This window comes from Frieseomelitta varia, unplaced genomic scaffold (assembly GCF_011392965.1).
Source record: "Frieseomelitta varia isolate USP_RPSP 00005682 unplaced genomic scaffold, Fvar_1.2 scaffold_296, whole genome shotgun sequence".
NCBI lineage: Eukaryota > Metazoa > Arthropoda > Insecta > Hymenoptera > Apidae > Frieseomelitta > Frieseomelitta varia.
In genome coordinates this window covers 75,266-98,286 of record NW_025110030.1, presented here as the reverse complement: position 1 = coordinate 98,286, position 23,021 = coordinate 75,266, and the positions used below count along the sequence as shown (strand labels likewise).

Genomic DNA, 23,021 nt, shown 5'->3' with positions numbered 1-23,021 from the left:
TTATTAAACAAAACATGAATAAAACAATGTATTTAGACAGTTTGAGAAACAATTTAAAACAGAGTGCCGAAAAAATGAATATTTTGGACAAGTTCATGCTGTACGAAGACAGAAAGCATGCTGATTCGAAATACAAAGCATATGTTGTAAGGGAATGGCTTTTGTATAATTGTCCAGGAGTTATCGATACACCTCCACAATCACCAAATCTCAACTCAATTGAGATGATTTGGAATAAAATTGATATACAAATTCACAAATATAACATAACTAAAATAATAAATAATAAATAAAAATGTTTTAGAAGCTAAACTGAAATTAGAATGGGATTTTGTAGACATAAATTATATTAAAAAGTTGATCGAATCAGTGCCAAAAAAGTTGGCAGAAGTGATAGAGCAAAAAGGCTATCCCACAAAATATTGAAAAGCAAATTTATTGTTTAACATTTTACTGTAATTAACTCTTATACGAAGTGTACCAATATTTTTATGAGGTCAAAAAAGCACATATTTTGTTATCGACTATTATTTTTATTTGTTAACAATAAATGTTGCTATTTTTTGTATTGCTCTATTAGTTTCGAGTATAAAATATATGTTACAACCGAAAAAGTATTAAAAATATTTTTACAAACTACTTATTTGATGCATTCCTTTGCTAGTATATACGTATGCCAATGATTTTGGGACTCACTGTATGTACTTTGCCAACGAATTCGTTGTGACATCAGTTACAAAGTTATGAAATTAGAGATACACGTCACAATTAAAAAAAAAGATGGTCTTGAAATCTATAAAATATATATATATATATATATATATATATATATATTATAATATATGATCTCTTAAAATAATAAAACTCTGTTTTAGATAAATTTATTCATGATATTATCCGCATAGAGCTTTTGATGGAACAAGTAGATTTCGTAATTCACGTTGTAATATCGAATAGTAATGATAATACAACGTGTAGGAAAACTGACAAAATTTATAAGTTGTAATATATTTTTGAACTAGTAGAAATATATAAAAACAAAATAAATTATCCCTTGCATAATTATAAAGAAATTAAAGAAATGTTTCTCATTTGTTTTCAATTTGTATAATTTTTTTGCAAAGAGAAATACGTTTTTTGAAAGCATATTTCTTGCACTTTGTGATAGTGTATGTAATTTTTCAATTAAATAATTAAAAGCTAAACGTTTTCTAGGTTAGGTTAGACATGCTATATTCAAGTATTATTATTCGATCAAATTTACTTTTAACTACTCAAAAGTAACTCGTCACATCTGTAATTTAGGGAAGATACTGTAAATGATGATGAAATGGTTTTGTTCCACAAATTTAAAAACGGCAATTAATATCAATGTAATGAATGAGCGTAAATAACAAGGAAATAAAAAGGTTTAGTAAATTTACGTGCAACATATGTAGAAATGGACGAAATATGTGATTAATTATAAGAAAACGATTCCATACCACAAATTTTATCAAAAAATTTGATAAATAGATTCTGCATAATTTAACTGAGGAAAACAAATATCTTGCGACTTTTGATTTACTCTTTTTTGCTTGCAAGCAAGAGCTTTGCATACAATTACAACCATCATTTTATTAATCAATCAAATGATTAACGATGAGAAAAAAATTGAATATGACAATTCAATTTGATATGAACAGTGGATTGAAAACGGAGAAAATAATATTTTTGTATAGAAGGATCTTTACTCAAGAAATATTTTAATGACTGGTGAACTACGATATCTTACATTTAAATCACCTATTGCATGGAGAGACGATTACAGCAAATGTTTATTGTATGAAAATTGACACCAAGTTCACCAGAAAGAAAAGCGTCATTAGTAGTATTTTGCTGCTTCATGATAATGAATTCACACAGCATTAAAAATACTGAGAGAAAGAAAACTGCAAAGCATCGAATAGGAAATTTTGCCATATCTTCTTGATAATTTAGGTATTTCCTCGTGCTGTTCTTATTTATTTTTATCTTTATCAAATCTTTTACATAATGAAATTTAAATTCCGAAAACAAGTTCAAAAATAATGTTAACTGATTCTTTAAAATTATGATTTTTATAATCATGAAATGAAATTACTTGTACAGAACATTGGCAAAAAATTGTAGATTCTAATAATGATTATTTCATATAATAAAATCTTCTTCACAATGAAATATTTCATTCAATTTATATTTTAGGAACATAAATATTACTTTTCAATTTATATCTTAAAAGTATGAATATTACTTTTCAATGTATATCTTAGAAACATAAATATTACTTTTTCCGGTATTTAATATTTGTAATTAAAAGAAATATTTTTTTACAAATTGTTTTAAACTAAATACGTAATTTAACAAATTTTTTAACTAAAAGTTCATGTTTATTTTGTATACTTTATAATATAGTTTATGTTTTATATACTTTATATTATGATTCTATATAATTTATCAATACTATATACAATATTGTATATTTCTCAATATATAATATTATATCAGGCCATTTCTATTGCAAGGCAATAACAATATTGTATGTACATATGTACATACAATAGTAGTAACTATGTACACATAGTTTCGTCTAAAATCTTCTAAACCAAAGACGATTTAGGTTTCCTATCAACATGAAGAAATTTATTGTCTTATTTTGAATATTCATGACCAAGGACACGACTTGCCCGAAAATAATATGTTCAACTTATGTAAAACAGGTCTCAACATTTCTTTTGATGAAACTTTTTTTCATTCTTTTGAATTGTATTGATACATTTAAACAGTGAAAAAGATTAAAAACTGAACAATCTAACTACAATGACTTTAAAAAGAATATAAAAAGTTCTTGGAAAAAAGAAAAAAATTTTAAAAAGTTAATTATTTACAAATTTTTAATATTTTTAATATAAATGATTTACTATAACACATTATTCCATTTTCTATATCTATAGTCAATATATATAGTCAATTAATTAGAGTTGAGCCTAAGATTAAATTTCGTATTACTAATACTTTCATATAACTATTTTGATACTAGAAGATGAAATAGAACACAATAGAAGGATGTTTCGTTGGAAAATATAATATAATTATATCTTTCAGTAGCAACTAATAGCAAAACATAATCGTTTATTGAATCGATTTCAAAGAAAAAGGTACAGTTTGTACAATATTTGTCTAAAGTTTATTTTAAAAAATAATGAAACTAATAAGCTAAAGAAACTAATATTCTCTCATAGGTACCAAATCTGACATTGCTATTATCAACCACCAAATCAATATTTACATAAACAGCTATTTAAAATGAAATTAAAATAGACTCTACATAATTAGTATTTATCTTTTCGAAAACAACATTTCAATAAATGTATATAAATAATGTATATAAATATACATATTTTAATGAATATTTTACATTAAAAATACAATTAAAAATACTATTTTGAAATCTACTAAGTTCTTACAGCAAGACATTCTTTTTATGTTTTCAGTGTCATTGAAATTTGATTGCTCATTTTTTATTGTTCTTGCTATTTGTATACATCAGCAAACATAAAATCCGTGACGAGATAATTTTTCGTCCAAGTTTATCAATAAGTTTTGTTTTAATGTAATTTCACATATTATATGAAATACGCAAACGATAAAAAAAAGTATTTGACGACACACAATGTGAGAAAAAGTAACAAAACTAAACTATGTGGTTTATAATATAAAGTTTATTAATATTTATATATTAAAAGGAAAACTATATAAGCTTGAATACGGCGATGACAAATATTGAATTCTCTCTATAACTCTTTCAACAGTTCCTCCTTACTGCACGCTGGAAATCTCATTAAACTCCAAAAAATAAATGCGCGACAATTTGACGAACTAATTTAATAGGCTTGTCAGAGATTATATTTCTAAGCTATAAAGTATTGACTGGTCAGAAGGAAATGATTAACTCGGAGGTTCGCGTAGAGATCTCGCCAATTCTTTAACGACTAAATAAAAAATTATCGAAATGTTACGACTGATAGAGTGGTTTCTAAATATAACGACATATGTACATATATATTATCTAACTAGGCTCAACTCTAGGTCGAACGGAGTGAAGAAAGAAATTTGAAGGTTAGATACTGACTGCATGTTTTATTTTTTGGGTCACATTCTTATACAAGTCTCTATCGCAATTTTCGAGAAATTTTGGGAAATAGTGATAATTTATCGCTCTTAATCATAGGACGTATGACACTGCCAAAATTCGCTACTCTCTGAAAAAAATCTTGTTCTCAAAATCTCTGTCTTCATATGCACTTCACACACACACAATCGTACACTCGTATTTTATGTCTTAAGATTAGGGCGGCTAAACGAACAGGCCCAAGTTTGATTTTTTCGCTGAGACAATCGCATCGGGCATGCAGCAGACAATAATTGTCTCGTTTTTAGACCACAAGAAGAAATTCCGAACAATAAGACTTTCTTATTTCACACAAATGATAATAGAAAAGTCCCTTTGTGCTGAACATAAAATTAATCTTATTGTCAGCATAGTTTTTAATAACGCATTATACATCCTGCTTATCTTTAACTTATTTTCATTCACGTCATTTTTCAATACTGATCAGAATATTAGCTCCTAGCACACTACTATGTTTTAAATTAGTTTTAATTCTCAATCGTAAAAAAAATTTTAACTCATTGTCGCATGATTGTTAACTTCTTTTTCATATAAGCGGAAAATGTTAAATGATAATCCAATTACTGGAATTGGGGACCGATGACGAGCGCCCCTACTTTTTGGTAGGGTAATCCCCTGCATTGCGTCGATCTCTCCAATCTCTTTAGCTTTGGCTTAGCTAAGTAAGTTAAAAGAACGTTGAAAAAGCTGTTTGTATGACCTACTGTGGCGGGAAAGAATGCACAAAGTGGAAACTAATTTCTATAGTGGGGAAACCGGCAAACTGTCAATACTGGTTGTATGGCCTGTGGCAGAGTTCACCGCCTTTGATCCAGTGTAACGCCCAGGTAGAAGATATTGGAAAAGAATAAACGTTGATCGAAAAGTGTAAAGTGATCAGTCGCTTCTAACGGATTGATAATTGAAGATTATTTCATCTATCTTGGTAAAATTTATGACTATATTGTTAAATTTTTAGCAAGATTAGAGAACTGTTTCGATATTGTAGACATTTGGATCAATATCAATAAACTTGTCTGTACTATATAACGCTGTATCATCGACATAGGTTTTTATAAATATACTTAGTATCTCTTGAAGAACATATGCGATATAGTTGTTATTATAAAAAGGAAAAATACGTCAATATACAGAATTGATAAGTCAAAATAAATCTGGAAAAAATTTTTTCCTCGGTTGGACACAAAAGAATTGTTCTATGGATTTTTATGCGTTTCCACATTATTGATCTCGCAATGTCCATTTCTTTTGCCAAGTCGTCCATTATCTGTTGATATTTTCTTTCAATTCAGCATTTCGAATTGAAATTCCACATTTTTTTTTTTTTTTTTTTGCGATCAGAACACTTCTTGCAAATCTTTCAGATATCTTCCTTTCATCTTAACATATTGAAATATTTTTAAAAGCTAGTTCTTTTATAATCTTTACTAATGCTTCTATAGCATGCTAATGCTTCTATAACATCAGATTGTGTGCGAAAGACACGTGAAGTGTATTATAATGTTTTTTTTGTAGGCGTTTCAATTTTCAAGATCGTAATTAAAATATATGTTTGCTTAATATCAGTGAAAATATGGATTAAGTGTAAGTAGGATTGAAAATATAAATAATAGGGTGGTAATTATTAATGGATAAATGTTGGTGAGTTTAAATGTTTGTAAAACAATTCGGTTTTTGAGTGTAATATCAATTGTGGAAAACACAATTTATTTATAGTAAAGATATTTGTTTTGGAATTAAAATAGTCTATTTTACTATCCATAATCCGATTCTATTTATAGATTTCCCTATACAAAATATGACAATGAGAGTTCAAATTGCTTGATTATTATTGAGAAATAATATATTATTCATTATTATATCTGCTAATATCTTTTTAAGAGTTAGTTTGTTTCTTATCGCAGTATTGTTATCTTTTGAAAGAATTTGTGGCTAGTTTTCTGCGAATCATTTCTTAAGCAAAATAAAATTTTCTATGTTTACTATTTGTAAAATCATTTACTAAGAAGTAATTTACTAGTAGGAATGATTTTCCCAGTGAAATAGAGCTATTTCCTTGCAGTAAACAAAATGAAAAAGACAAAGAGACACCTATTGTTGAACTATAATTATACAGAATATAAATACATGACAGGGATTGAATTCAGAATAATGTTTATACTTCGATATACTCAACAAAAATTACATAGACTATAGATTTATTGCTTTAATACATTTGAGATTGGCGAGTTCTGAAAAAACTATCTCTAATAGCCGATCACATTTTTTCACTTGCAAAAATTCTCAGTAAAATTAATAACTATTAAACTACTACTACTATTACTATTAAACTTGTATAACTACTACTACTACTATTAAACTTGTATAACTACTACTACTACTATTTACAGTTAAATTAATAACTATTAAACTTGTATACTACTATTTACAGTTTATCGAATGGTAGCCTATTTTCTATTTTATTTTGAGAAAGTCAGACTCAAAAATTTCTTCATTCAAATTTCTGATGAAAGAATATTCCAAAAAGTCGGCGATACGTTTTGGGTCATAAAAGTACCGTATTATTTGTAATATTTGTAATGTTTTTGATGTTTGTGAATTTTCTGTTAAATCGTTTAAATTATTTAAATTTATTCTTCACCGAGGATTTTTGCTTGAAATGATTATATATATTCCAATCATGATCCCTTTTTAGTCTGATTATCTTCTGGGATAGAGTGTTAGTTCGTGTCTAACTTATATATTTTTCGTATCTTTTATATATATTGAAAACATATTTTGTACTCCTAATTGCAACTTCACACTCTTCATTCCATTAAGATTTTTCTTAATTGTTGTTTTTTCATTTTAGAAATAATTATACTTTTTACTTCTATAGTGACTTCCTCAAAGCTATTTGAATTTGGATAAATTTGGCGACTTTACTTAATTTTGGCTATTTTACCACAAGTCTGGTGAATTGATGAAAGTCTATATTTGGAAAGGTCATTTGTTGTTTGGGGATGTTTGCGGGTGTTAGTGCAGGATTTAAATAATTGTTAGATTTGTATTGTTGATTAACACTTTTATTTGTTATCTTACAATAGACGCGGAGACTATCTTCATTCGCGGCGTATCGCAGAGTTTATTCGTACTCAATGACGGCCCCAAACTTTTCTTAAGAGCTCCAGATGACTGTTCGACTTGTTTTCTTCTCTTCGAAACTTTTTCGCTCCGAGGAAAACTCGGTCCCCGTCTCGGACATCCTTAATTGGCTAAACCGTTTTGACCAATTAGGTTGTCGCGAAATTACACCGCCTACTCCTTGCGTTCGAGACGCATTTTCTCTGAGAGTGGAGCTGCAATTTCGCCGGGACCCATTTTCCCCGAATTGTGGCGGTGTAGCAGGGTTTCCTCTGGGCCTCACTCACTTTCTCCAAGTGTTTTCCAGATGTTGATCTGGGTGGCCCTGGGAATCCAAGAGTTTACGACGCTTCGCAGGAATGCTATCGAGGCTGTATTTCTAAAACTATAAATGCGGACATTCGGTCTAACGCACTACAAAACTAACTTTAGCCTTTTCAATTCAATAGCGTCGACGCCACGTGAGTCGTAAATTCTTCTAACTTTTCTGTCTTTTCTCCGACATCTGCTAGCCGCTACAGTTGTAATGTATAGATTTTAATGTTAAGTACAATTATAGTTTCTTTTTCTTATTACTCCATTAGTCTTTGTCCATTGAGGACATTTGGTAAATTGAGTTATTGGTATTTGGCAGTAGTAACACATAGATGTTATTTTCAATAGAAAACATCAGGGAAGACATCATGTCATTGTAGTAAGAGGTCTTTGGGATGCTTCCTTTGCAACCTTCTAAGCATATTAATGTTGTATAGTTTGCTAGTTCGTTGGGATGATAGGTCGGTCTCTGTCAGTTTTACACTGTCTTGTAATTTCTTCTGCGACTTCTAATTTTTAAGTCACATATAATGTTTCCACGTTAGTTTAGAATTTAAATGTAGTCCTAAGTATTTGAGTCTTTTAACTTGCAGTATCCTGGTGTTATTTAGTGTAATCAAGGGAACAATACCTTTTTTTAGTATGAATGTAATGTGTTTACATTTATCGGTATTTACTTCGATCTTCCATCGATTCAGCCACTTCTCGATTTTAGCAAAATTTTTGTAATAACTGTGATGCTAGTTTTGGGTCTTGGTGAGTGACTAGGATATTCGTGTCGTCTGCAAATGTGCATATGTCAGTATTTTCCATAGTGGGAATGTCTGCTGTTATATATGGTGTGTAAGAGAAGGGCCAAGACGCTGCCTTACGGCTTCGATGCTGTAGATATTTGAGATTGCATCCTGACCTTTAACAAAGAATATGTCTTTCAAATATGATTTAATAAGCTGATGGTATTGTTTAGGGAAAGTTTGTTTTGTTTCTTGTAAGAGTCCCTCGTGCCAGGCTTTGTCGAACGCTTTTTCTATATTTAAGAAGAGGGCGGTGCAATATTGTTTTCGCTCGAGGGCTGAGGTGATTTTATTTGTTAGTCTGTGAATTTGCTCGATTGTAACGTGTTTATTTTTGAACCCAAATTGGTGTGGCAGGATAATTTTTTGTTCAGTACTTATTTCTTTTTCAATCTATTTAGGATAATTTTTTTTAGGAGTTTTGAAAAAATGGATAATAGCCTATAGGAAGCTGGTATGTGTGGATTTTTACCGGGTTTAAGCATAATGACTTGTGCTGCTTTTCAGTGGATGGGGAAATACCTGAGAATCAGTGTTGCATTAAAAATTATTGTGAGCATTCTGACGGCTTTCGGCGGAAATAATTTTGCCGTTTATTAGGTGAAAACCCAGTGTTTTATTATTCTTGATGTCCGCGATAATTCTTTTGACTTCTTTTATGGTGGTTCGTGGAATGTCTTTAGTTTCAGTGTACGGTTTACTTAAGGCTGCATTTGATGTTATTTTTGTGCTGTTTATATCGTTGTACTAAAAGATGTATAGGTGTTCTGCGAATGTGTTGGATTTTTCGGGTGCACTTCTAGCCTAGTACTATCGGGTTTAATGGTAGCTGGTAATGAGACGACTGGCCATTTTACTCTCTTTGTAATAGCTTTCCATAAGGAATAGTTTGTGTCGTCATGAGGAGAGAGAGGTTTGCCTAGAATTCATCATTACAGTATTTTAGTATTGATTGTTTTACTTCCTTAGTGATCGCATTGAGCTTTTCTTTTATTGTGCGGAGTTTATTGCTTTTGCCATATGTATTTCTGCTTTCGTTTGTGTTTAATTAAATGCATTATGTAATTAGGAAATGAATTGAATTTTCTCTCGAATTCTGGTTGTTTGGTGGAAATCGATCCTGCGTCTTGGATAAAGTTAGTGAATTTAACTATGGAGAGATCCGGAGATTTTAGGAGTGTTACAATTGGCTAGCATTTAGATAGTCAATGAAAAATTCTCAGTTTGTGCTGTGGTTGCATAATGTCTGTGTAAGTTGAGTGAGTATTAGTTGGTGAAAAAATGTAATCAAAAGCAAGTGATCAGAGCTGAGGTCGAAGCAAGAATATACTTTGAAATATGATTTGCTTAAGCCTTTGATTATTGCGAAATCTATAAGATCTGCGGATTAATTTTTGGTTGTGGAAAAAAGGTCGGTTCATCAGTTGCTAATGTATCTAGCGATCTAGTGAGCGTATTGCATATTCTACTGTTTTGTCTCTTGATGAATTTATTTTCGAGCCCCATAGAGTATGTTTGGCATTGTAGTCGCCAATAGCAATGGACTTGTTGCCTAGTGATTGAAAAAAACTTGAATATTGTTGAACATTTATTTTAAATTTAGGAGAACAATAAACTGCCGTTAAAGTGATGTTACCGTATGTTATGTTGATTCTTATGCTAGTAGTTTGGGCTATTGAACCTTGGAGATGATGTTTAATATCGCTCTTGATTATTATAGCTGTACCGCCTTGATGGATGTATTGTATTGTATATAGTGTAATAAGGAATTTTAATGTGGTGTTTATTTGTAATTCGAGCTTCTGCAACGAGATTTTGTTGCTATTGAGAAAAATTTTTAACTCAGAAATTCATTGTGGGAGCCCGTTGGCGTTTCATAAAGCAATTTTTAATGTGGTGGTCATTACTTGGTTTGATTTGCAAACATGTTTGTGAGAAGTTCTATCATCATCGTTTATTTGTTTTGATTGCTGTGTTAGTGACTTTGTTTGTTCTATTAACAAGGTAGATATTATTTCAGTATTTTTAATTGATTGGTACAGCAGTTTCTTTATTTCTATCGTTTCTGGTACTGAGTCATTGTGGATTGTGCGAAGGATGCGGAGATCTTGTATATATGTAAGTCTTGCCGTTAGTGTTGGTTTGTTGGTTTGGAATGTGTCGTTATTGTATAGATTGTGTGTTTGTGAAGCAGTGGTAAAATTATTTGTTACTATTTTGAGTCTGAGCGTGGGATACAGCTTTTGTTGTAATTGTTTTTTCACTATGCAGCCTTTATAGTTAGCGGCATGGTTTCTCTGGCAATTAAAACATTTTACCTTGTCTGTTTTCCCTGTTAAAGGGCAGTTGGGGGTAAGGTGTTTATAGATACATACAGGCGTTTCAAAGCAATAATTTTTAGTGTATCCATGAGCTTGACAGCGTGTGCATTGCGGTATGTCTCTTAGCTCGCGGGGGTTCAAAAGTAATAATAGTGTTTAAGAGTTTCTTAACTTTGTAAATTTCTTTGTTATTTTCGCTGGGTTCTAATTCAATAAAAAACAGTGGTAGTGGCTGTTTAGTATCATATTTTACTACATTATTTGTCTTACTTGATGGTTTAGGTTTTAGTTTATTGATGATTCTGTTGGTATCTGTCTTTGGGTGCATCCCTTTAAGTACTACCTTGTAGCTTCTGTCTTTTTTTAATTGATATGTATAAAAGTTGGCATTCTTTGATTTCAAGGCAAGCATTATTTTGCTGCAAATTTCAGTGGTGTTAGCTTGAACCTTAACGTGATTATTGTTTAGCTGTTTCAGTGTGTAACTATTATTTGCTGTTTCTTTTAGGAGATTTATTAAAGGTTCTATAATTTGAGTTTCAATATGAATTGGAAGAGGTTTCGGCTCGGTAGATTTGTGGTCTCTTCCAAGGTGTTTTCTACAGTTGCTGGATCTTCCGTTAGAACGTTAAATATATTGAGATGGGTTATCCGTTAGCCATTTGATCTGCTGCGTGCAAGAACTATCCGTGTTGGACGTCTCGTGTGGGTAAATTTTTCGTTTTTTATTGTTGATTTCCGCCAGATTATTACTAGTTGGTTTGTCAATTTCCATTCCGTTGTTGTTGGTTTTTCTGTTGGTTATGGAAAAGCCATCCTTATTTTTAACAATTTTGAACTGTAGGTTGTTGATTTCTTCCATTCGAATTGATTTGCTAAACTTGCCAGACGGCAAGTTTAATGATTTACGCACACTCTAACACACCTGAGTAGGTACAATGACAAACGTTCATACACAGTGGTAAATGTTCGCCTCGCGTAAATACGTCCTGTCAGCACGACTGCTTAAGCGAGACTGACAATTACAGTAGAATCTCGATTATCCGAACATCGATTACCCGGATAAATATTGCAGCTGTTCATCTGATAAGCAAAAATTTAAATATTGCTAACATTTGAATCAGTTAATCTTTACAATATATATAATGCATGCCATTAAAACGTAAGCATACAATTTTGTCAACTCAAACGAAATATGAAATAATAAATCGATTGGATAATGATGAAACAGTATTGGAAAGTCAATTATTTGTGATATAAAAAAACGAGAGTGTAAAATTATAAACTACAGCAAAACTTCATTGAAATATGCACGAAAAAGTATAAAAACTGTTAATAATAAAATTCTTGGCATGTATGAATGGGTTTATTAGCGGCGATGCGATTTCATTATAGTTCGAAGTTACAAATATTCGTCGCTATTCGATTTTCTACGGTTTACAACGAACCAGTAAACTTAGGAAATGCGTTTAGAAAAACGATTGCAAGTAACTTACTTCATAGAAAATATTTGAAGAAAATAATTGAAAGAAGATTGGCCACAGAGTAGGGAAGATGGCAAACCTTTCGAACTGTTTGACAGCACCTCAGGACCGTCAAATCTGAAAGATTGCTTTGTTAATTTTTCTAATTTCTATTCTTCAATGGTTAATCCATTTTTTGCTTAGATTATTATTCCATTTTTTCTTAATCTTCAGTAAACGTTAATTATTATAATATGTTACAATATTGTTTTTGACATGAAAAAATTAAAAATAAATCATACGCGCTGTAACGCAATAACCGATTGTCGGGTTGCGAAGTTGTGAATAATGATCGCAGTAGCGATACAGACGTCGCATTTCCAAACAAAAGTCAACTCCTGATATAGAGTCCTGAAATGATATTGCTGCGCTGGTAACATTATTATTGTACAATAGTTATGCGATACGATTAAGAAGCAATCGCAATATAGTACATCAGCGTACTCATATGTCTAACGTATTCAAAAGATAATAGACCTTTTATCTTTAGCGATTATTGCAAAGAGATTTTAAATACAAATATAAAAACTATTGCACGATCACTAAAACTAATTTTTAGTCTTGGATTTTTAGTCTTTTGTCGTCAGTCTTTCATCTTTAGCTTTTGTTATCAATTTATAATTTTACTTATATATTATTATTGAAAATCCAGGATATATATTATTATTGAAAATCCAATTCTCAACATTAGTCTCCGTCATCTTCAATCAGTTATCGTTTGTTTGTCTACAAAATTTTCGATTCTCAATTTTAATGGAAAAATGTAGTAGTGATTATATTGATATTATCATTCGTTCATTCACTAGAAATATTAGTAAATTTTTACAGCTTATTTCATATTCAAACTGTTGCAAATCATATCGACAAAAAAATTCTACTCTTTTTTTGTCATATTTTACATTCAAAACAAAACCTTTCTTAGTGTGTAATAACTTCTAAGATAAAATTTGTCCATTCCACACATTAAAAACTTCATGAAAAACAAACAAATTCAATTGAGAAATTTTTTCTTTAGATTATCACACTAAAGATTGTGTAAACTATAAGACTTATATAAATAAGAAGACTTAATCCAATAGAATTTAAATATATTTAAACATTTAACATTTATTGCATCACAATCATTATATTATTTTAAAAAATTTTATTATCTCTAACATACATATAAATAGCAGAAGAAAGTCGTCTAATATGGGATTTTTTTAGAAGCTCATAGATTCAGCCTAAATAGAAAAATTTTAAAACTTTTTGTATCTACCACTTCTAAATACATGTCAGATTGTATTGTGATACATTTATTTTTATTACTTTCTAGTTTTTTTATCAATTATCAAATTAACAAGAACATATGATGTCCCCATATTGGACACAGGAGGAAGTCCCTAATATAGGACTGTATATTAGGAACGTGACTTTATTGAAATGTACTTTTAATTAATAAATGTACTTTTATTAAATAAATGTACTTTGCTGATTTATAAACACTAGATACCATAAAATATTTAATTAAATAAATTTAGATGTCTTCGAAGACAATGGAATCCGAACACGATGAAAGTAGCGCTAAGACGCTGTTAAAAATAAGAAAAAAGGAGAAGTTACAAAGCATCTCATTTTTTTTGCGTTCCATATTAGGGTTCTATATTAGGACAAATTATTATATTATTTTTTCTACAAAAAATTTTATGCAAAAGTTGTATTATTCTTGTAGTTAAACTTCACTTAAAATTTTAGAAAAATCACGATAATAAAAGCTTATGAACTTGTAATTTTAAAAATGTAATTTATAAATTATACGATTGTTTACTTATTTTTCAAAAGAAATGAAGAAATAGAACGTAAAAATTTTTTTATTTAAAAGTAAAAAGGCTGTTTTAATTAATCGATTCGTAGTACTTTAATGGCTAATTCTTCATGTTAATGAATAAATGATACTGCATTAGTATCATCATAATACTGCACTTATTCGTAAATAAGCACCTCTTACTGTGTTAAATTTTAAACCCATATTGAGAATCCTCCCTATATTAGGCGACTTTTTTCTATACCTAATAAGTAATATACATATAATGTACATATAATAAATAATATCCGTAATAATATATTATTTATAAGAATAGGAATTTACAGAAATATCTGTAATTTAGTTATCACGTTACATATAATTACATTATATTTTAATATTTTACATATATTACATTAAATTTTAAATAATAAAATATATCTAAATAATATTTCTTTGTCATAATTTTCTATAATATACAGATACTATTATAAAATTTTTTTTTATTTCAGTTCAACCTGTTATAAAAGTCACCAATCAGTTGGTAGCAGCACCCATCGAGAGTGATGTTGTTCTCCAGTGTCATGTTGAAGCTTCGCCACAAGCACTGAATACTTGGCACCAAAATACTGGTAATGAACATTTGTTACAATTAAATATTTAAAAAATATATATATAGTTATTTTAAAAAGAGTATAAATAGTTTGTAATATTAATAATCATTAGTTATTATATAACTATAAATTAACATTTACTATAGAACATATTGATTTTACTTTTTATTATGCATTTTTTCAATTATGAAATGTGCTACATTATGATATGTTTCAACATTGAAAATGGTTAAAATATGGATTATTTCATGCTAAATTAATTATTTTCGTAATTTAATTAAAAACTTGACACATGACAATTGAATGAAGTGTTACATGTTATATTCGTTACATGTTAGATTGTGAGCGAAATTAAATTAAATTGAGAACTATAATTCTACATTTTATTAATGCACGCAAATAACAAATATTCTATCAGAAATTAATATAAAATTTAAAAAAAGGACTTTGAAAGGGTACAAAATTTATGAAAGAATGATATAAATTGTACCATCGCGAAATGTAAATATAACATAGACTCTTATTCGAGATTTTTATTCAGTTTGTACAAAATTAAAGAAAAAAGATAACTTTTATCTTTGAGACGTTTTGAAACGTAACAATTTTTGCTAATTTTCTACAAACATACTTTTTCAAACGAATTTTTATTTTCAAAATATTAAGCATGCACATTTTCTGCACACTTTTTTTTATTTTAGAAAACATTAAATTTTAAAAGAAAGGATAATCCAAATACATAATTATTATATATATACACTAGAGATGATAAGAAATTAAAAAAAAAAAAAAATAGCATAAGTAAATTCATTAAATTGTTGATCATATCCGAAGAAATCATGAAATTATTGTTATCTGAGAACAACAGACGATTCGCAGTATACACAGTTTCATTGTGAACTATGTTCGCTGGTAGTGTGGATACTTTTACAAACAACGAGCAACGAATGGCGAACTTGAACGAATAATATACAGGAGGCAGTATCAAAGGATTTGTTCGCTATCTGAATATGTTTCTAATGCTGAGTCCACATGGCGCAAACAGTTTCGTATTCACTAGCAGTGTGGACATTTGCGAACTAATCAACAAATAGCGAATAGCGTTTGCAAATAATGCAGCGAGTAAAATTATAGAGAATACACTTGGAATTTCATATAATTTTATTATTTTAATATTTTATATAATATCCAATTTTATTTTGTGCTACGGAAATCTTTTCTATTTAAGCTAGAAAGTGCAACAGCAATAATCGAAACAGCATGTACATATTTGTACAATTTTATTAAAACTAGAGAATCTCAAGATATCTATATTTTTTTTTTGCTTTGGTAGATTTACAAATAAATGAAGAAAATATTAATAGTACTTGGAGACAAGAAAATAGAAATTTAACATCTATTTTGTTACTTAAAAGAAGAAAATGAAAATCAACTTGCAATACCAATGATATTCGCGATGAATTCTTTGAATATTTTTCTTCTGATAAGGGACATGTACCATGGCAGGATTTATGCATGTAAATATGAAAATACTATAATTATATTATTAAAATATTGTATCATTTTCCAAATTAAACTCTTAGAATGATTAATAACATTTTGTTACGTGTATTTAAAAAAAAAAAGAATCTTGTTTATGGCTCGAACGATGAACTTGTTTGAAATTTTCATTACTCGAATCTTCATAAAAAGTTCTTTTGATATGAAATTTATTTCCTATGACACATTGCTATATACGTAATGTATTATAAAATACATTTTATTATGTATGTATTAAAAAAAAACATTTATTTATAAAGTAACATTATTTATTATTATAAAATGAATTCATTATAAAATAGCTTAATAAATTACATATTTCTAACCTATAAACTATGACCAATAATTTGTAAGTGGCGTGGTGCAAAAGATAATGTACATAACAATGCGTATAATGTGAAATTATCTTCTGCAAAGTACTACCTTTGTCTTTCACTGCCAGTACTGTATTATCCAATACGCATTTTTAGTTTAAACACTATTTTATTTATTTCAAATTAAACAATGGCTTGTATTTTCGAGCTTTCGAATTTTCTCAATTTTCTGACTATATTCTTCAATCATCTTAGAGATTATAGTTTTCATGTCCTCCATTAATCATGGATATTTTGTTGATTATTTTCTCTTTTTATAATCATTATATGATGCAATTGAAATTTTTTTTCTAATTTTTAAAATAAAAATATGTATTTTTTTAAATCTTATATAATATACTTTATAAATAAAAATTGACTATAAATATGAATATAATTGTAGAAGTCTAAAATATAACCAAGTATATAGCTAAACTTTTGATATTTACAGCTTTATTTTTACTTATAGTTTCATTCCCTATGTAATCTTGTTTTTATTTCATCACTTTATTTTTATTAGACCAAAATGTGATGCTTTTATAACTCCATCACAAAGATATCTTTACTTTATTTGTTCCTATACTATATTTTATCTTCTTTTTGTTTTTTTTCTGTAGCCAGTAATGTAATATTCGATATTAATATTATACCAGTAATATTTTTATTCTTCTTACCACTTCTATCCGTTCAACGTCTAATTTCTCGGCTATTCTAGTCATCATTTTTTTTATTTTCATCTCTATACTAAAAAAATTTAGGATTTCACAATACTAATTCATTTTCATAAAGTTGAATACCTACATGATAGACACGTTCCTTTCGAATGTATTTTAATTTAAATTTATTGTATCACAGAGACATAAAATAATTGATTCAAATTATTATTTTTTTTTTGTTAAAGATTTCTGTGGAGAAAAACAATTGACAACTATATGTCATTAATTTATGTCATTATTATTATATTATATGTCATTAACTATTAAAAATAAATTTCTTAGTGTCACGTCCCGGGAGGGGGTCTCTATAGAAAGACGAAAAACTTATTTTCCGGATATCACACCCAAGGAACACAAAGGATTGGAATCGTGTCAGTAAGGTTGGGGTATAGTTGTAAAAAAGGCGTTTCGCCTCGAAGTCGCCGCAGCCAGATTCATCAGTGGGACTGATGGTAGCGACCCCTCCCCCAGACCCTTGGTTAGGCTTCTATAGTCTCGGCTATGGAAACGGTCACCACCTATCCTAGAGCGGCTCAGCACGCTTCGTGCTTAACCTAAAGATCCCGATCATAGGTGCGCTATATCCACTTGCTGCTGTGCTAATATATGTCTCGATCTTGTATTTGTTAAACATTCACTGGGGGACTCGACACCAGATGAGGCCATTATCTCCACCCTGGTTGCCGGCCGAAGAGATAGGACGATTAGAATTGGAATTTGAATTGAGATTGAAGAACTTGTACGTGCGCGAAGACCTGCAGTGATGTAGGAACTAGCCCAAGACAGTGTAAACCTGGCCCGGACGAACCGGGACGCAGGTGCGACCTCGTCCTACTACTAAATACCTACTCCCCTCTAAACCAGTCACGAAGGGGATTACGTGTGTAGGTGGAACATCGGAGAATGGAAAAAAACCTATTAAGGATCATTAGAAAAGAAGATCGTCCCATATGGGAAGTGACCCACTTAGCCGTTTGGCCTGGAATTTTCTGAAGGTCCTTCCGAAACGAAACGCGGGAGGTGCAAGGAGGCGGAGTCACCAGCTTGCACTCGATCTCTAACGTGCTCGCAAGGAGGTACACAAGTGTGTTCGGCACACGCGCATTTGCACGATCTTACGCGAAGAGAGCTCATGCGAAACGCTGCACAAGTACAGCTCGCGCGACTTTCGAATGATCCGACTCAGGCATCCCGGGATTGCTACACCCGTGCGGATATACGCACCCTTGCGCATACTGGCCCTGATGGGGAACTAGGCATTGCCTCTTGCGTGCTTGGCCGAAGCCGAGGAGTTTACGGAGGGATACTGCACAAAGTGCAACACACGTGATCCGGCTTGGGTATCTCGGGTTCGCTACGCCCGTACTCCGAAGAGCCCCTGGGGGGAAACTAGCCCAAGATGTCAGGAGACGTCACCTCCCTCTTTAGCGAAAGAGCGTCCTCGCTTGTCTGAATTACCATTGACTAATGGACGTTTGCCCTTCCGCCTTTTACCGACGTATCCCACCGTTACCACCAAAAAGGTTATCGCGTCCCGGCTGTGGAGAAACCGTGTGCACAAAGTCGGGTCAATATAGTTGAGTGACGAAGTGCAACCTTTTGGCTCAACCGGCACGTACATCTAGTTCTAGCCGGGATCCGCGGCGTTCTCTAAGTTGGTGTTATTAAGATGTTCAAATGAGATAGCAGAGATCACTAGAAGGTTAACTAATAAAATAATAAATGACAAATGATATGCATTTAAAAGATATGCATGTATTTTAATCTAATAATTATACAAAACTTAACGCTAACTCATTACAAACCATATATATATATATAAAAAACTGAGTATTGATATATGCATATATGGATAGAAAAACTGAAACTGCGCGGATTTCGACGATGAACTGTCTGAAATTAGAAGATGAAATAACTAATTTCTAAGTCTTACCTCCTTTTATAACATTAGCTATCGATGGCGTGTTATGATTTCGCATCCGGAGCGTTCACTATCGCTTGGGAACGGAATGTCGAAGATGGTGTTTATTGTGTTGGAGATTCACGTTCGCCATTTGATCTGTACCGTTCGAAGAGCCAGTTGAAGCCGAACAGAACAAGATCAATAAAATATTCCATACCCCATAATCAATGCACTCTCGCACATATTCTTTCTTCGCTCACACCATCGATACAGAACAGTCTGTATCAAAACACGCCAAATCTTGATAACTCTAGGAACAAACGTCGTCCAACGTCACATTAGCTTTTACTAAATTATCCATAAAGAAGGATATGAAATGGATTTTACAGCTTCATTTTTTTGTTTTGTGTTACAACAAGGCAGTAAGATCATAATACAGTATAAAAAAAAATAGTCAATAGATAAATTATTTTTTTCGAAATTATTATGACTCGACGACTTTTTTTTCATTCTTTATGCATCATACAAAGGTGATTTAAAAATTCCAAATCTACGAAAGAGTAGTCTTTCGACAAGTTTACCATTTTCAGAGAACATAAAAATAAATTCTCTGCAATATTTTTAAATAAAATATTTTCCAACAATATTTTGTAAATTTTTTTCTGTTGTGAACTGCACGACAATAGATACACTGTATTACAATTTAATGTAGCACAGCCATTTGAAATAACATTTCAATGAATGATTCACTATAGTCCAATTGAACTGTTTCGTTATTTTACGAATGTTGAAACAAGCAAACAAAAATATTTTTCACAGAATTTATACAAAATTTATAAATAATAACAAGAAAACAAGTGCGGTAATGAAGAGAAGTACAGATACTGGCTAAGAGAAGAAGAAAAAAAATGTGGCTTACGTCAGAAAGAGATTAAAACTCTAAAGTACCTAGCGCGAAGGAATGGACAGATGAGTGGAAAATATAGAGGAATTATTAGGGGATAAGGAAAAAAGGCTAGGATGGGCAAAATAGCTAGAAGGAAAAAGAAAAGAAAGGAGGAAGAAAGAAGAAGGAAAGGATTAAACCGGGATAAGAAGAAGAGTAATTCAATCAAAGAAGGCAAGAGGCAGTATAGAATATTAACACTAAACCTACCAACACTTCTTGTATACCTATTCCTACTGTTCCCGGTCAAAATGACCAGTGCTTAAAAAAATTACTGTTTTTATAATTGAACGTATATATTAGTCAATTTGGTACTGCATTGAATAATAAATGAAGAAACTTTCATAAAATGGATGACACAAATTTATTTTTATATATTTTCAATTATAAACTTAAAAAGAAATTAAGAATTAGAATTCGATTGGCTTAATTAGCCAATCATATTTCCAAGCCGAGCCGTTTGATTGCCTGACATAATTCCTCTAACAACAATGAAAATATTAAGCATCGATACAGATGCCAATTGTTTTTAGAGAACACCAAACATAACAGGCACGCAGATCATCAGCCGCGAAAGAAAATAAAAAACTGTCGCGTCACAATAGCTGCGATAAAGTGGTAGACGTAGGTTTTCTTGCCAACATAAAAAACAGGTAAGACATTGTCCTTATCTAAAAATGTAATAAATTATTTTATGTGGATAAGAAGCTTGACGTCTTTTATACACATAATTCTAATATCTAGAATTATGGAAAATCGCCCGAGCAATTACATATCTTATTCGTCTTTACTGCGTTTTCTACAAATTATGTTGTTCTCAAATGTACAATTGCCGCACACATATTTTTTGTATCTCGAACAGATTTTCATAGTTTTTTAACTTTTAAAATATCTTACTTGACAAGTTTTTCGTACGTGTGACTCTAAATTTTCTCTTCCCGCAGTTCTTGATATATGCTATAGGTTCTATAGCTAGCTGGAATAAAAATTCCTGCTTTGAAATTTTTTCTTGTACAAAATCCAGGCATTTATTTCAACTAAATCCAAAATATTGAAGAATATCTGGAGAGACCATCTACAAGATTTCGATTTTACACTGTATTTCTTTGCCATTTGATTCGCCATGTTTACACCACATTTTGTGCTATTATAAATTCTAATCATTTTCGGTTTACTCTTATCACTTTTTTCTATTTGTATTGAGTTATGCACAGTTAGTAGGAATACTTTTTTATTTGATTTGCTTTTATATATTGTAAGAGAAATATGGTTCGATTTATATAGTTTGATTGAAAAGCGTGTCATATTGTCTTTCAGATTTTTGACAAATTTAAGCAATTCACGTTTATTTTCATGGATGGTTGCAACAGTAGTAATTCTTTTTGCTAGTTTTTTGGCCAATGAAGCACTTCCCTAAAAATATTATGAACTGGTGTTTTTCCAGTTTGAAGCCATCGTCTATTTCTTCCCAAACTGTTCCATCAAAAGCAATTTCAATATGTTAGTGCTTTACATCACTTTCACTTTTAGAATTCAATAATAATCTACTTCTCTTTTGCTCTCTACGTTTATTTATAATATTCTTCTTTTCGTTATTTCTGTCTAGGGACTCTATAACTCATCTGTTGTAAATAGGTCATCATCTCTTTTCATGTCTTCAGTTTCGGAAAGGTCTTGTTCATAGAAATCTGAACATTCTTCATTTACGTTGTTTATTTTTTCTAATAATTTCATATTTTTGGAATGCCTTGACATTTTAGGGTAAATATTCGCCACGGAATAGTGCACTATATACGAAATACAAAATTTACTTTGCTAAAGTATGGTTTACTTTTTCTTTCTTTTTAGTACTTATAACATAAGATGCAAAGGAAATTTTTCAGAACTTATATACTTTGATGTTCTTTCCTGTAGTTATAAAATTGTACTGTGTCATATAAAAATATAACATGTAATTATCATATTTTCTCGACCGGTCAAATTGACTGCTCGCGGTAGGGAGGGCAGGCTACTATATATTTCTCGGGGAAAAAGATAAAACGAGAAATAAATATTAAAAAATACATCGTATGTATATTTTTAGAAAAGTCATGAAAGTTTATAGCGATGCGATAATGTTTAAATATGTAAAAGTTGTACAAGACTTTGAAAACGGTCAATTTGACCTCTTGTGCTAGATTTAGTATTAATATAGGAAAGAGTAAGATAGAATAAATTAGGTTAGTAGTTAATACTAATTTAATAGTTAATAAGATAATTTAGTAGTTTTTATTTACGCTATAGAACCCTCTATAGAGTTATTAGCAGCATGCACATCGCTGTGCATACTAACAATTTCGCAAACTTTTGTACAAGGATTACACTGATATACAACTAAGATACATGTTTACTATTTACATACTTATAATTAGAGCTTACAACTAAAACTAAGGGAACTGTTAAGTCACTGAGAAACACAACTAAACACTCGACACAGATCCCACCCGTTACAGATGCCAACCATGGCTTTTGAGAAATTTGTGAATAGTCAACAGTAATATATGGTTTGCTTAAAAAGAAGTCCATTGTGTGGGAAGGGAAATAACCCATTCCACATAGTTTAGTAATTAGGACATTCCTCTTGTCGTTGAGATTGGGGGCACTGCCAAATTATATAGTTGAGATCTTGAACTAAACTGCCACACTGACATTTTGTATCAAGAGTTAATTTTGCAAAGGGAAGCAGTTAATTGCGTGATCTGCTCGGAGTCTGTTCGTCCAGCAAACAAAGTATCTAGGGAATTTTCTACGTAAGAACCATGGCTTAGCAGAAGGATGATAATAGCTTTTGAAAAAATTTTTACTCTTAAATTCAGATTCCAAGATATTCTGTCTTTCTGTTTCC

At 30.6% G+C, this 23,021-nt stretch overlaps 1 protein-coding gene across 1 annotated transcript in view; it reads left to right on the top strand.

Annotated features, from left to right (window-relative positions):
* Nucleotides 1-23,021, top strand: part of LOC122529584 (lachesin-like) — a 57,956-nt gene that overhangs the window by 7,265 nt on the left and 27,670 nt on the right. Inside the window, exon 3 of the mRNA XM_043655855.1 lies at nucleotides 14,582-14,701. Within this exon, the coding sequence (XP_043511790.1) occupies nucleotides 14,582-14,701 (120 nt within the window). The remainder of the gene's footprint in view (nucleotides 1-14,581; nucleotides 14,702-23,021) is intronic.